The sequence below is a fragment of the Sturnira hondurensis genome, unplaced genomic scaffold (assembly GCF_014824575.4).
Source record: "Sturnira hondurensis isolate 20B ecotype Veracruz unplaced genomic scaffold, ASM1482457v3 Scaffold0004136, whole genome shotgun sequence".
In the NCBI taxonomy this organism is placed as follows: Eukaryota; Metazoa; Chordata; class Mammalia; order Chiroptera; family Phyllostomidae; genus Sturnira; species Sturnira hondurensis.
The window spans coordinates 45,749,783-45,765,292 of record NW_028076767.1 but is presented as its reverse complement, the minus strand read 5'-3'; the positions used below and the strand labels follow the sequence as shown (position 1 = coordinate 45,765,292).

At 37.8% G+C, this 15,510-nt stretch overlaps 1 protein-coding gene across 3 annotated transcripts in view; it reads right to left on the bottom strand.

The window, feature by feature from the left end:
- Nucleotides 1-15,510, bottom strand: part of ABCB11 (ATP binding cassette subfamily B member 11) — a 97,001-nt gene that overhangs the window by 15,359 nt on the left and 66,132 nt on the right. For all 3 annotated transcript variants that reach the window (XM_037044530.1, XM_037044531.1, XM_037044529.1), the window contains exons 19-21: nucleotides 10,621-10,785; nucleotides 5,387-5,491; nucleotides 5,138-5,299 (exon numbers count right to left, since the gene is read on the bottom strand). In XM_037044530.1, coding sequence (XP_036900425.1) covers nucleotides 5,138-5,299; nucleotides 5,387-5,491; nucleotides 10,621-10,785 — 432 coding nt within the window. The remainder of the gene's footprint in view (nucleotides 1-5,137; nucleotides 5,300-5,386; nucleotides 5,492-10,620; nucleotides 10,786-15,510) is intronic.

Here is a 15,510-nt window from a genome sequence, read left to right as displayed (position 1 = left end):
GGATATGAACAGGGGTGTGGAGTTTGCCTGAGGGAGTGGGGGTGCTGGGTGGAGGGAGGCAAAGGGGAAAAATCAGGACAACTGTAATAGCATGATCAGTAAAATAGAATTTAAAATTACTATGTTAAAATATATATAGCATACTGTTTATTATTTTAGCCATTCGTAACTGTAGTATATAATGACACTAAGTACATTCACAGTGTAGTGTAACCATCACCACAACCCACACCCATAAACTTTTCATCATCCCCAACAAGAACCCTGTACCTATTAAACAGTGATCTCCATTCCTCCCTCTCCCAAGGCCCTGGCCATCTCTATTCTAGTTTCTGTCTATGAATTTGCCTTTCCTAGGTACCACATGTAAGTGAAATGATACAATATGTTTCTGTGTCTAGTTTATATTACTAAGCATAATGCTTTTAAAGACTATTTGTGTTGTAGCATGTATCAGAATTTTCTTTTTTTAAAATTGAAGTACAGTTAACATACAATATTATATTGGTTTCAGTGTACAACATCGCGATTTCACATTTAAGTATCTTAAGAAATAATCATCATGATAAGTCTGGTGACCACCTGTCACCATACAAATTTATTGCAATATTATTGACTCTATTTCCTATGCTGCACATTACATCCCCATGACTTACTCACTTCACAACTGGAAGTTTGTACCTCTCTTAATTCCCCTCACCTGTTTTGGCCATCTCCCCACCTCCTTTCCCTCTGGCAATCATCAGTTTGTTTTCTGTATCTGTGAACTGTTTACATTTTTATTTGTTTGTTCATTTGTTCTGTCTTTTAGATTTCACATACAAGATAAATCATACGGTATGTGTTTTTCTCTAACTGATTTCACTTAGCATAATACGCTCTTCATCCATCCATGTTGTTGCCAAAGGCAGTATTTTATTCTTCATTTATAAATATTACATCTTCTTTATCTAGTTATCTGTTGGTGGAACTTAGGTTACTTCCATGTCTTGGCTACTGTAAATAATGCCACAGTGAAGGAGTGCATATATCTTTTCAAATTAGTGTTTTCCTTTACTTCAGATAAACACCCAGAAGTGGATATTGGATCATTCCTTTTAAAGGCTGAATAATATTCCATTATATCTATAGACCACATTTTATTTATCCATTCATGTGTTGATAAACACCTGGGTGTTTCTACCTTTTGGTCATAATAAATAATTCTGCTACGAACATGGGTGTCCAAAGATTTTTTGTGTATCCCTGATTTCAATTCTTTGGGATATACACCTAAGAGTGAAATTACTGGGTCATACCGTAGTTCTATATTTAAAAAGGTAGGTTATTTTAAATAATGGGCTCTCCTAATGCATTGGAAGGCTAGATTAGTAAAAGTCCATTTTATTCGCAGCTTCTTGGAAGCTCATCTATTAACTGATCTCATTTCGTGGGTGTCAGCACTTGAGTAGTGAGTGTGAGATTAATTCAGCCCTAAGCACGGACTGCATGGCTGTCAGGCATCACGCATTCGGCTTGCTTGAAAATACCCAGACATTGGGCTTATGATGGTATTACTTGTTTTTCAGTGAAGATTGATGCTCGTGCTATAATTACAGTTTTAAAATTCACACAAGCCTGTTATAAGACACTACTTTGATTCTCACTGAAGTTAGCCTGTTCACTGGTACAAAGTTACATGCTGATTTAATATATAGCTGTTTAGTCAACACAGATAGATGAAATGGACTCAGTCTCAATATAGATGGAGACGGGACCACTGTGGTAATCAGTATTTATGCTAATCAAAAGTATTTCATAGTTCCAAGTCTTTGTTTCACTTGCAGCTATGCAAACATGACCAAAGGTTGGTGCCTCCAGTGTAGAAAATGCATGGGTGCACACAACTACAGGACTGCCAATCAAAATTGAAGAGACATTAGCATTATTTAAGACAAAGAATGTAAAACAACCAAAAGTAAGGTATTAGGTAACTACAGGTGCTAAGGCAGTATTTATAACTTGCATCTTCCTGCTGTGCTGAACACTCAAATGGAATAGGAACCCTGTGGTCTAAAGAATTCCCATGTACTGGCACTAACTCCCTTAAAGGCAAAAGTAAAATCTAAATTAAGAATTTCTTATTTTGATACCTATGCTCATACCATCATTATCCACAATAGCCACAAGGTAGAAGCAACTCAAGTGCCCATCTATGGAGGAATGGTCAAACAAAACGCAGTCTATACATGCAATGATATGTTATTCACCCTTAAAAAAGAGATGAAATTCTGACATATTTCACGATATGGACAAAACTTGAAGACATTAATGAAACAAGCCAGTCACAACAAATGTTGCATAATTCCACTTATATGAGGTTCCTGGAATTTATAGAGTCAGAGTTGAATGGCGGTTATCAGGCGAGGGGGGAGGGAGCAATGGCCAGTCATTGGTTAAGGCTGCCGAGTTTCTGTTTGGGCTGATGAAAACTTTCTGAATATGGATAGTGGTGAGAGTCGCACAACAGTGTGAATGTGCTTAATACCATAAAATCGTACACTTAAAATGATTAAAATGGTAAATTTTGTGTTATGTATATTTCACCACAATTTTATAAACAAGAATTTCTGGTTGGAAAGGAGTCTTTGAAAAATAACTGTGCAGGGTTTTTTTGGAATATTATTTTGTTTCCTTTTACATTTTCTTCAGTTGATATATAGTGTCTTAGGCTGTATTACTATAAATATATCTGTACATATATAGTGTGTTAGGCTGTATACATATACATATGTATATGTTTTCATAAAAAAGGATCACATTCTAAATATTACTTTGTACTTTGATTTTTTCTCACTTAATGTAACATGCCCATCCTTCCAGATCAATATATATGGCACTTTGAAAAGTAGTTGCTTAGTATTCTTTTATATGGCTGTATTGTAATTTGTTCAACTATTTTCTGTTGGCAGATATTCAGGTAGTTTCCATGGGACTTATTAATTTTTTTTGTCAGTACAAAAAATATGCTGGAAGGCATACTGTCACACAATAAGAGAATTTTCTATACATAAATTTTGGTCAAAAGGTTCACCTACCTGATTACTCTCTTGAAAAGGTTGAAAGAATTTATACTGTGACCAATATTATATAAGTGTCAGTTTTTCCCCATCTTTGCAAATATAGGAAGTCATCACTCCTGGTAGTTTTACTGAGTTGATAGGTACAAATGGTATCTCGTTGTTTTTCTAGTGGGGCTCTGTTAGTGAAGCTGAACAGATCTTCATTTACTAATTTCCCTCTTACATTTCTTTTCTAGAGGGGAGAAATTGTCTGTCCATTTATCTATCTTTAACATTTTTATTAATTCATTTTTGTTCTTTTCTCAATTTTAGAAGTACTACACATATTGAAAATATTAAGCACACTAATCCTTGTTATAGATGTTTTCCTAGTTTATGATTATACAGTTGATATAAAAAACTGAAATTTGTATGTAGGCCAACAAGTCTACTGTGTGGTTCCTACACTATTTAGCCTAAGACAATCTCCTATACTCCCCCTAGTATTACTCTTATTCAACAATGTTTGAAAGTTCTAATAATAATGTAAAACAAAAAAAAACCATTGGTACAAATATTAAAACAAGAGATAAAATTATATTTTTGCATATAATTTGATTATATACCTAGAAAATCCAGATTATATTTAAAAATTACAATTAATAAGAGAATTTGAAAAAATGGGTGGCTATAAGATAAATATACAAAAAATAGAAGTCTTAGTTTCAACCTACAACATTCATTTAAAAATAGAATTGAGAAAAAATATCTATTCAAATAGTGAAAAATAGATAAGAAAAAGGAACAAGATACAGGGATATATGAATATAGCTACAAACCTTGCTAAAAACCAAAGGGTCTTGTTTGTTATGTCTCTCTTGAGAACTTTGGGTATCTCCACAAAGCAATCTGGGAGTGTGAGTGTTAGTGTGAGTGTGTTCAATCAGAATCAATATGAAGTTTTTTAAGATGTCAAGATGATTTTAAAGTTCATTTAGAATGATCAATGTCCAGGAATAGACAGGTGAAAATTTTGAAGGAGGAAATCATTGTGTCTTACCAGACAATAAGAACTTACACGTTTTAATTATTATAACTTTATTATAAATGAAGCTGATCAAGGAAAGAGAATAGAGGACCCCCATACAGTAGTTGTACATGTACATGGGAAGTTGATATTCACAAAGGGCAGGAAGATTTCAAATCAATGGAAAATGAAATCTATATTAAATATTTTTTGAAATTTTTTTATTAATCTTGAAGGAAAAAATAACAAATTTCTACCTTACACCAATATTAATATAAATTTGACCTGGGTTAGTAATCTCATTTTAAAAATATTAGAAAACTCTTAGAAATCTTTTTTTAAAAGGATAAGTAAAATCTTTGTGAGATGATTAGATAGATGCTACTCTCCAAATTCTAGTGAGAGTGAATAACATTTAAAAGCCACTTGCAGACTGAAGAACAGAAAAATAGAAAAGATTATGGTTTATTTATTTAACCTAAGCTCAAGAGTAAGGTGAGCTGGACACTGGAATACTCAGATGATGAGAGTGAATTGGTACAGACTTTTCTATAAGCAGTAAGATAATACATATTAAACCCTTCAAAATGATTAGACTTTCAGTATAATCCAATGAATACACTTTGAGAATGAAAAATAGTGAAGGATGTGTCAAGCTACGTAAGGAGGCTTTTCCCCCACACTCTTTGCTTCCACCCTCTGGGGAGCGCTAGTAAGTCTTGTGGAGTCTGAGATCTGAGCCTCGGAGCCAAAATGATCAAGGACAGGTGTCTCAGGAAAGTCCTCCTTTATTGCTAGACTCAGAGGACACTCCAAACCCTGGTATATTGATTCACGTCATAACACCAATTCTGGGCACTGCCTAGCAGACCCTGTGCTTTTCAGCTACTGTTTCTCAGCATTGGAAATAGAATAGGTGGCTCTGGGGAATCCGAATCCTGTGAAGTCCTATTTCATAGGAAATACATAGGTGATTTTCCAATGGCTTGAAAGAAAGAAAGTCTACTAGAGTTGCTCCAGCCCTAGTACACACCTCTCATCACCCCCCCCCCCGCTGCCCCCAGCTTACCCCTTGAACTTGGGAAGCATCTGTAGCAAGCCTTGTTGTCAGTGCTCCAGGGCTATTTCTGAGGTCATCAAACCAGCCAATGTTTTGCCCTAAGATTGCTCTGAAACCAAATTTACGTAGCCTTTTTGTGAGGAGTTCTCCAGATTTAGCAAAAGCATATCCCTAGACCACAAAAGAATCTTTAGTGATATGTTAATATTAAAAAGATGGAAATGGCTAAATTGCTTACTTAGAAATAAAATTCCTTACCTGGAGAAATTGAGTGCAAAGGGACACACAGCCCATTGCTACAAAAAGCAGGCACACACCATAGATCTGCGACCTTTGCTCTTCTTTGTCAGGAAGGGAAAAAGTCTTTGCAAGCAGTAAGCAAGGAAGAAACTTTATTATTACAAACAATAGCAAAAGACATCAAAGTTCTTTTAGAAATTTCTCTTAAACATAGAGTTAAAAATGATTTCACTTTAAACATACTAGTCACTAAACCAAAGTTAACTTGGAATACATGTACTTTAATTCCCCAAAGGGAAGGAATCCTAGAGAATGAAAACCAATGGTTATGATTCACAGAATTTTCTTGAATTTTCCTTCCTCCCTCCCTCCCTTTCCCTGATGTAGACACTTGTGTTGGCTTTCCTTAATACAGATGGAAAATGTGATGAAATGTCTCAAATCCTTTATGTAATAATGTAAAGAAAAGGAAGGAAGGAAGGAAGGGAGGGAGGGAGGGAGGGAGGGAGGGAGGGAGGAAGGGAGATACTTGAGAATCCAAAGATGTTATTTGGGACAAAACTCAAATATTATAACCTTGGTCTTTCCTCCATAATAGATGCAGTAAAGGATGACCTTCCTTTACTCAGGAACATATTCCCACTCAGGTGCATTGCCTTTCATTGGTTTTATAGAATACACACACACATACACACAATAGCATCATTATAAAAGCAACTAGCTATCAAGGCACTAACTGGAATTGGCAACTGGCTTAGGAAAGAAAAATGTTTCCATCCATCTGAAGCTGAGGTTGTTGCCTCTAATTCACCAGAAGCTGAAAACATTCCCTTCAAAAACTATGAAAATTCTGAGTGGGTTGTCTTAGCCTATAATAAGTAGTAAACTATATTCATAAGCACCTATTTTCTGAATTTACAGATATGCTCAAGTAGTGGGTTGGGGACCAAGCTGCTGCAATAAGAAAGTGGAGAGAATAACCACATACTCATACTCACAATGAAAGGGGGTTTAGGTATAACAAAATCTTTCTAATTCAGACTGAATGAGGAAACCGAGAGTTCAGAAAAAAGAAGTATACATTATAGAGCTGTATAACAAGTCCTTGTTTATTGCTCAAAGGAAACCATTAATCAGTAAATATTTATTGAATGTCTGCTATATGCCAAATAAATCTTCTGAAAACAATGTATAATAAATTCCAAAGTTGGGGGAAGGTTCCAGCTTAATGAGATTTACTATTTCTAGGACAAAACCCTTCTAGAGCCTTCCTGGTCCTTAAAACAGGTAAAGTGAGCTCAGAGGTCCCCACCGTCCTCCTTCCCCTAACAAAGCAGCTCACATTTTCACTTTAGGTGATTTAAAACTCAGGAATTTAAAGGTATATTTAATTTTACTTTTTAAAGCACTCTACAAATCCCCTGCAAACCCGAACTATGACGGCACAGTTCCTGTTCCTCCCTAAGGTCACTTGTTATAATCACAGACTAAAGAACTATACATTAGTCAGTTTAATTCTTATTTTATAGCTGGAAAACTACAGCCCAAAACATCAGGTCTTTTGTGCACATTCCTGTAGGGGGTGGTCATTATTGGTAAGGAAATGCCTGTCTCTCAGATTTCACTGCAACAGTTTTCTTCTGAGCATGTTCTTCAGCTCCTGGTATGACTCATCTTCTCAATGTTAAAAAAGAATATTTGACTAATGTTAAATGCTAAATTTATTACATGAATTTAAGGTTAAATCCACATAACTGTTCAGTGTGAGATTGGGCATCTCTCTATCCATAATCTTTTTTTTTTTTTTTGCAAAATTCTGCCCCGTGTGTTCTTTCTTTGCACCTGCAACCCAAAGGGCTATCCCTCAATGGGCTCCTCTGTTCTTAGACGAGGTGTAGTGTGAGCGTATATCAGGGCCATTCTTGTAACAGTAAGTTTGTTTAAAGAGAAAAACTCTTGCTATTCACCAGATACCAGAAGTGTTAATTAACCTAATTTAACTTAAGTGAGGGTTTCCTTAAACTGGGCTTCTTAAGATAGCTTGGTGAGTTGATTTTCCTGTTCCTTATTACAGACGAGGACACCAAGGCACACCAATGAGAAGCCACTTGCCCAGATGCACACAGAGTGCAGAGCAAAGGCCAACTACATACAAAGCCAGGGCTGGCGGCCTCCACAGTTCAGGCTTTTTCCCATCCCAATTGCTGTGCTTGGAACACTGGGCACGTTTTCCAAGTGAGAAAGACCCAGGGAATGTGGATCAGATAAATTATGCCTTCCATATATACTGAGGCTTCACCAGACTAGCAGTCAGGCTCCTAATAATGTCCAGTCATTTGCTGAGTCCACATTCTGAACTGTGATCTCAACACACCAAAGTGAATATTGTGCCCCTTAGAGATGTCAGGGTGAAAATAGCACAATTAAAAACAGACTATTATCTGACTCATGATTATACCTCATGGGATACAAACATCATGAACCTACTGATGAAATGTGATAATTATTCCAAGAGCAATCAGAAATAATCTTCTTTACCAGAGAGGAAACACAGTAGTTGGTTAGGATCATTCCCTTAGCAAACATAATCCATGAGGAGACTTTGGATTCCGCCAGCTAGACCCTGCTGCCCTGGTCCTGCAGTCCTCAGGTGGAAAGCTCAGTTGTCCAGGCTGTTTGTTAGGATTTCTGGTTGTGACCAGGAGAATGACAGAGAATACTCTCACCACCAGTAGCCGGTAGATGCTCTGTGGGGGCAGGGGTTGTAGCTGAATCATCAAATTGTTCCTATCTTGGTCATTTCATAGACCACTAGAGCCGGAAAGTGTCTCAGAAATTATCTTTGTTGCTTCTTCACTTTATAGTTCAGGAAACAGAGGCCCAGAGAAATGGCATGACGTGAACCCAGGGCATATGACAGGTGAATGAAGCCCAATTATCACAGCAGTGAAGGGCACTGGTTAGATTTTAATAGAAACTGCTGAATTCTGCACCAAAAGCAAAATACAACTCATCATAACAAAATAAATGCAGTACTTGGTAAATAACCTTCAGAGCCAGTTTCAGAAGAAAGGTCTCCTGACAAGGAAACCAGGACTCCTTCCACAGCAGCTCATATAAAAGGTGAAGATGGGCAAGTATATTCCTCACTCTGCTTTTATAAAACAGAAAGAGATGATCAGCAAAGGCTGCTGATCTCCTGGGTTTATTTTAAAAGCAAGTATCTTTTCGAGGTTCGATTCCCAGTCAGGGCACATGCCTGGGTTGCAGGCCAGTTCCCTGCAGGCCAACTCCCAGCAGGGGATGCATGAAAGGCAACCATACATTAATGTCTCTCTCCCTCTCTCCTTCCCCTCTAAAGATAAATTAATTAATTAATTTTAAAAAAAAACAAGTATCTTTGGTATAGTCTGGGGTCTTTACAGATGCAACCCCATCCCTTATGCCTTCTACATCTACATGACTGCTAAGTGCAATGCATTTCCAGGGCTTCTCGCTCCTAGAATGTCAGATTTATAAGAGCAGAGAGGGGCTGTGATTTTCTTCTTAATCTTTCTGTTCCCAACACCAGCAACAGGATCTGGTAAACAGCAAGTAATCAACAAATGTTTGTTATGTGGTGAAAAGATGAATGGATTTTTTTGTTTAATGCCTTTCTAATTCATAGAGTTTAAACTCCATCAGAGGAAGACACCATGACTGACACTGCATTTCTAAGGTTCTAGCACCGTGTCTAGGTGCTAGGTAAGCACCCAGCACCGGGGAGAAAACTAATATCTGTTGACTGATCAAACAGATAGTTCTATTATTTTAGGATATTGTACTTACTAGACATTAAGGAATATAAATTAATTATTTAAAAGATTTTCAGCATAAAGGTTTTACATAACCAGGAATTCCATTTACCAGAGGTTGAATGTCCCTGTTTCCAATTTCCTCTGAAATGAACATTATTTCCTCACTTACCACAAGGGGGCAGTGTGGAAATTGAAGCCAGAGCCCTCACTACCCAATTGACTTGATTTTGTTGACTAACCAGGACTTTCTGTACAGCTCATGCCTGTAGGAACTTTTATTTCTGGTTAGGAGTTCTGAGAGAGTGAGAGGGAGGGGAAGAGGGAGAGGGGAGGGAAGAGAGAGAAGGAAGGGGTAGGGGAGAAGGGGAAGGGAGAGGGGGGATTGGAGAGAAAGAGGGGCAGGGAGTGAGAGAGAGGGAGAGAGAGAGAGAGGAGAGAGGGTGTGGGTAGTTAAAATGTAGGACTCTTAACTAACCTCTGACAGTGTGGTGTGCTGTCAAATCCTTTAGACTCCAAAAGGCTCAGTTCTAGTCCTGGCCCCATCACCTAATGCCTGTGTTACCTTGAAAAAGTGAATAAACTTCTCTACGTTTTTCCTGTTGACCTCACAAGATGTGCATGTGTGTGTAAATTTCAACTAAGAAAACTTGATAGCATTTTGATGAATAATTTAGCAATGATAAGGTTGCATTAGTACTTGACTCTATAGTCACATTGCCTGAATTTGAATCTTAGATTCCCTACTTGCTGTTCTAAGTTCTCTATGCCTTGGTTTGCTCCTTTGTAAAATGGGAAAAATATGAACACCTACTACAGATGCTTATTAGGAGAATTTAGTGCACTGTTGTATATCAAGGGCTTAGACAGTGTCTAATTAATGTTTGTAGTTATTTTTTATTATAGCAATGAAGTCAAATAGAGAATATCAAAACTTCTAGGAAGTGAAAAAGAAATAAATTTAATCTTTTCCCATGCCTTATTTTACTTCTCTCCTTTTGCCGTTTTCTCTCTACCTCGAAATCTCAATGATGCAATCAGCAGGAAAGCAGAGACTTACACAACATGCACTAAAACCTGCTATTATAAGTAAAACTTGGTACCTCAGCCATTCAGCAAGATCAAAATAGCCCTCAAACCCTTTTGTATTATTCAGCAAACCTGTGTGCACTCTGACTTGGTTCACATACAGGTAAATTGGCCCTTTCTGCACTGAATTTGCAGCCGTAGTGCAGTTTTTACAGACAAGATGGCTCTATGGGTGTCCAGCCCCAATGACAGTGCTTAGCTTTGCCTTCTCACCTTCAGTGTGATGGGGTAGTGGGGGCATTTTTAATTCTTTAGAGTTGAGGAAAAAACCCTAAATAGGTTAAACAGCCAATCTATCAAAAATGACAGCATCCAGCGAGAGAAGAACAAAAGGTGAGGAGAACGAAGTGAGTTGAGCTGTTTGCTTACCCCAAGAATCTGGCTGAATAAAAAGGCGTAAAGGGGTGTGACCGCTCCATTGGCAGCCGCACCCACAGACCCTACCAGCATATAGGGCCATTCCGGGGCATTGAGTTTCAAAATCCTCCTAACCGGAGCAGGCTCAATTTCTTCTTCCACAGGAAGGTTGTCGTCCTTGAGGGGAGAGAGGGTTAGATTGATCATCCCAATGTACACACAGACAGTTTCTCATATACTGTTCTTTATGCAGCAGGCCTTTTGGCATTCACAGATGAATGTAGGTGTCGTGGCATGATTGGTCATGAGTGGCCTGAAAGACCTATAAGATGTAGGGAGTTGTTGTTTTGTGAGGAATGACTCTGAATGTCTTGTGACCATGCTGCCACCAGCAGAGAGGAGCCCAAGGAGGCGAATCACCTGAAAGTGAGCTTCTGGTTTTCTTTTCACGGTAGCGGATGTGTTGACTCTCAGTGAATAATAGATATGTTGGATTTGTAAGAAAAATAAACCTCTGATTTTAAAAAATAATTGTGTTATAGTAGTATTTACACATTTGAGGACATGCATAATTTTCAAGGTATGTCAAATTTCTTAATGCAAGCCAGAGTATCTGAAATGAGGCAAAATAATTTTAAAAATGTATGAAATGGTGTCAACAGTTATCATTTACATGTGTCCTGTAACGTGTCTGTCTCTTCATTAGTACCCGAGAGTAAATTTTAATCTATTTAGATTGCTCGATTTCACATTTTCTTCACAGGGAGTGAAAATAATTTCAATATTTCCCTGTTCTGATTTCTTTATTTGCCAGTAAAGTGTTAGAGCCAGCAAATGTTTATCTTCTTGAAGGCAAATGTTATATTCAAAACCTCCTTTTTATCATCATTTTTCCTTGCTATAGATATTACTCAGTGCTTTGTCTTTAGTCCATTTATTCAATAATTTTTAAATTTATTACATGCTTTATTTGAGAAGGGATTTTAGGTGGCTTATATAGATCTGTAATAATTTTTATATTTTTCCATTCAAGTATACTAAAATATCTATAGGAAATTGACCACGAAACTATTTATTAGTGTTCTCTTTCATGAACACATAGTCATTTACCCTTTTGGTAGCTGAATGTCTGGAACATACAACAGTAAGGAATTTCAAAGGCTTTTCTTTTGCTTATAAATCAAAGCTCGTATTACCAATTCAGTTTAAATAAAAGCCTGCATCATGTCTGAGCCATTAGAGTTGCAAGCCAAATAGGATGGAGAAGGCAGCCTAGCTAGAGATGGATGTGCTCCTGCCTTCGTTTTAAGCTTTCTCTTGGCCTGCCCTCAACATTTGCACTTGTCATTACTACTTGCTCATGCAGCAAATCCTTCTGTTCAATTATTTTACTTCTAACAGCTTAGTAAATCTAGGAATCAATGCCGGAGAGGAAGAAAGGAGTCTAGGAAAGCTGAGTGGAATAGGCGTAGAAAGAATGGGATTCTTGGTGGAGCCTCACACAGCCAACAACGGAATATATCACCAAGCACTTTAGCTCTTAGGGTCTCAGTTACCTGATCCTCAAAATGAGAGTTTGACCAAGGCAACAATTCTCTATGGGTTTCTCATGTTTCTGCACATACTGTGAATAGAAGTACTGACTGTCTTTGTTCATACTAATTTTTCAAGGATATTTGTATAGCAAATAGCCTTGAAAGACACAGATGGTGTCTCCATCCCAAGAAAAGGTCAGATGTGCTTATTCCCTGTTTTAAGAGGCTCCTCAAAGCTGGGATCCCTCTCCCGTAAAGTACCTCCCTTCATTTACTGGTATCATCCGGCCCTCTTTAAATCAGTTTATGAAAACTGGGGGCTGGGCTGGGGAACCAGTGTAAATGCTATACTCTGGCTACTGATATTGCTTCAACAAAAGCTTTTGTCTCTGACTCAGGGCTCGTGTTTTCTGCCAGCATCCATGAAATTGTGTCAGGTTAACTTGGTAACTTGCAGTAGAAGAAAATATTAGACCCTTTACAGTTCTCAATAGTGAGTGGTGTCCAGATTTGCATGCACACTAGAGTCACGTGGATCTATGACTAAATACACAGATTCCTGTGTCCTGTCACCACAAATGCTAATTTAGTAAGCTTAAGTATGAATCTGGGATTTAAAAAATACTCCTCAAGCCCTGGCCAGGGGGTTCGGCTGGTTGGAGCATGTCCCCATGCACCCAAAGTTTGTGGTTTTGATTCCTGGTCAGGGCACATACCTAGGTTGTGGGTTCGCCCCCCTGTCAGGGTACATATAGGAGGCAATAGATCAATGTTTCTCACATCAATGTTGATCTCTCTCTCTCTCTCACTCAAATCAATAAATAATCATTCCCTCAGTAAGGAGTAAATACAATGCTCTTTAGGTAATTTGGTGACATAGCCCGTTTTCTGAGACCCTCAGCAGTACTGTTTACCAGCTTGAAGACCCTGGTCAGTGCTAAGTATCTGGGATTCCATGATGATACATTTTCAAAGTGTTGGCCAGAACATTAAACCCCAACATTTCCTGGCACTACCTTCACATTGGGTGGTCCACACGTGACCTGACACGACAGGAATTTCTCTGGCTTTTTGATACCTGGAGGTATTTCTAACCCTAAACCACAATAGCTAAGACATTTGAAAGCAATATGAATTAACTTTTGCCTAGTGGCTCTCATCCCAAGATAAACTAACAGGAAGCAAGATTTAATTAATTTGAATAGGGGGTTTTTTTGTCCAAATTTACTAAACATTTAACCTTAAAAGAAACTCTTCCCTAACCGCCCCAAAGATATAAAGACTTTAGTCTTTATAAAGACTAAATGATGCAAAAACCAAGAACTCTGTCCCTGAACAATTAACTTTTCATTGACTTCCATTCGATATAGCTAAAAGCATAGTAGAACAGTAAAAGAAAAAATATATAATTAAGGTCATTTTGTACAGAAAGATTTTTGTCTCTGGCTTTGGAAAGCTAATGACAAATTTACTCATCAAAAAAATTTAAAAAGCTAAAAAAGGAACTAAGATGAAGCATGGAAAGGCAAATAAATTAATGGCAAACCAGTAACTCAAAGAGAAAGATCAAGTTACAAAAATGGAGGTGTCTCCTCCCTTCAGAGTTGGTCTCTGCCGCAGCTCTGTGAGCTGCACAGGGCTCATCTGTTCATCGCAGGCAAAGAAGTGTCCTGCCTGCAGCTCCAGTGCGAGGAGGAGGACAGTGGCCCTCACTTAGCCTTGCTTCCTTACACAATACCGGGCACACAGCGATGTACGGTTGATGTCTGTTAGATGAAAGAGCGAAGGGAGCTTTTATGCCCGTGGTACATTTATGCAACAAAACGTTTATTTTAAAAAATACTGATTGCTCACCTACTATGTTGATGCTTAAATGCTAGACACTGGGTGTTTCCCAGTTTCCTTCCTTCCATCTCTTTCTGTAGGTTAGGTGAACATTTAACTTCCTACTTAACTCTTATGTCCTTCTCTCTATACTTTGTTACAGTGATTTCTGCATGCCAACTTATAGGGCCTCCTGCCTTAATAATGACTTTAAGATTTGATGATAATAAATGGTAACTATGACAAGCCGATATTCTTCAAATGAATAAATACGGATAGTCAGTTTCGTGGGTCCTGTCTCTGTCGTACCTTTTAACCAAATGCTTGAACCGCATCCTCTAAGCTAACTATGATGCAGTGATGCGTTTCTAATACTTAAAACTTTAGGGGAAAAGGATTTCACAACCCCGGAATATATCTCTTTGGCACGAGGATTATTTTAGCCTGATTATTTTTAAGAAACAAAAGATTCAGGAACACTTTCTACCTCCTCCTTAACTGCCTAAAAGAATTTAAATGACACTGCAGTGAACATAGGGATGCATATATTCTTTCAATGTAGTGTTTTGAGTTTCTTCAGATAAATTCCCAGAAGTGAAATCATTGGGTCATAAAGCAGTATCATTTTTAATTTTTTATTTTATTTTTAAGTATATTTTATTGATTATGCTATTACAGCTGTCCCATTATCTTTCTCCCCTTTATTCCCCTCCACCTTACATCCCCCCCTCCCACCAGCATTCCCTAACCTTCATTCATGTCCATGGGTTGTACGTATAAATTCCTTGGTTTCTACACTTCCTATACTATTCTTAACCTCCCCCTGTCTATCTTCTACCTACCATATATGCTCCTTATTCTCTTTATTTTTTCCCTCATTCTCTCCACACCCACTCCCTGCTGATAACTCTCTATGTGATCTCCATTTCTGTGGTTCTGTTCCGGTTCTAGTTGTTTGCTTAGTTTGTTTTTCTTTTTGTTTTAGGTTCAATTGTTTATAGTGTAAGTTTGTTGCCATTTTACTGTGCACATTTTAGATAATCTTTTTCTTAGATGAGTCTCTTTAACATTTCGTATAATAAAGGCTTGGTAGTCATGAACTCCTTTAACTTGACCTTATCTGGGAAGCACTTTATCTTTCCTTCCATTCTAAATGATAGCTTTGCTGGATAGAGTAATCTTGGATGTAGGTCTTTCATGCCTTTCATGACTTGAAATACTTCTTCCTAGCCCTTTTGTGCCTGCAAGGTTTCCTTTGAGAAATCAGCTGATAGTCTTATGGGAACTCCTTTGTAGGTAACTGTCTCCTTTTCTCTCGCTGCTTTTAAGAGTCTCTCCTTATATTTAATCTTAGGTAATGTAATTATGATGTGCCTTGGTGCATGCTTTCTTGGGTCCAACTTCTTTGGGACTCTCTGAGCTTCCTGGACTTCCCAAAAGTCTATTTCCTTGGCCAGATTGGGGAAGTTATCCTTCATTATTTGTTCAAATAAGTTTTTTATTTCTTGGTCTCCCTCTTCTCCTTCTGAACCCTATGATTTGT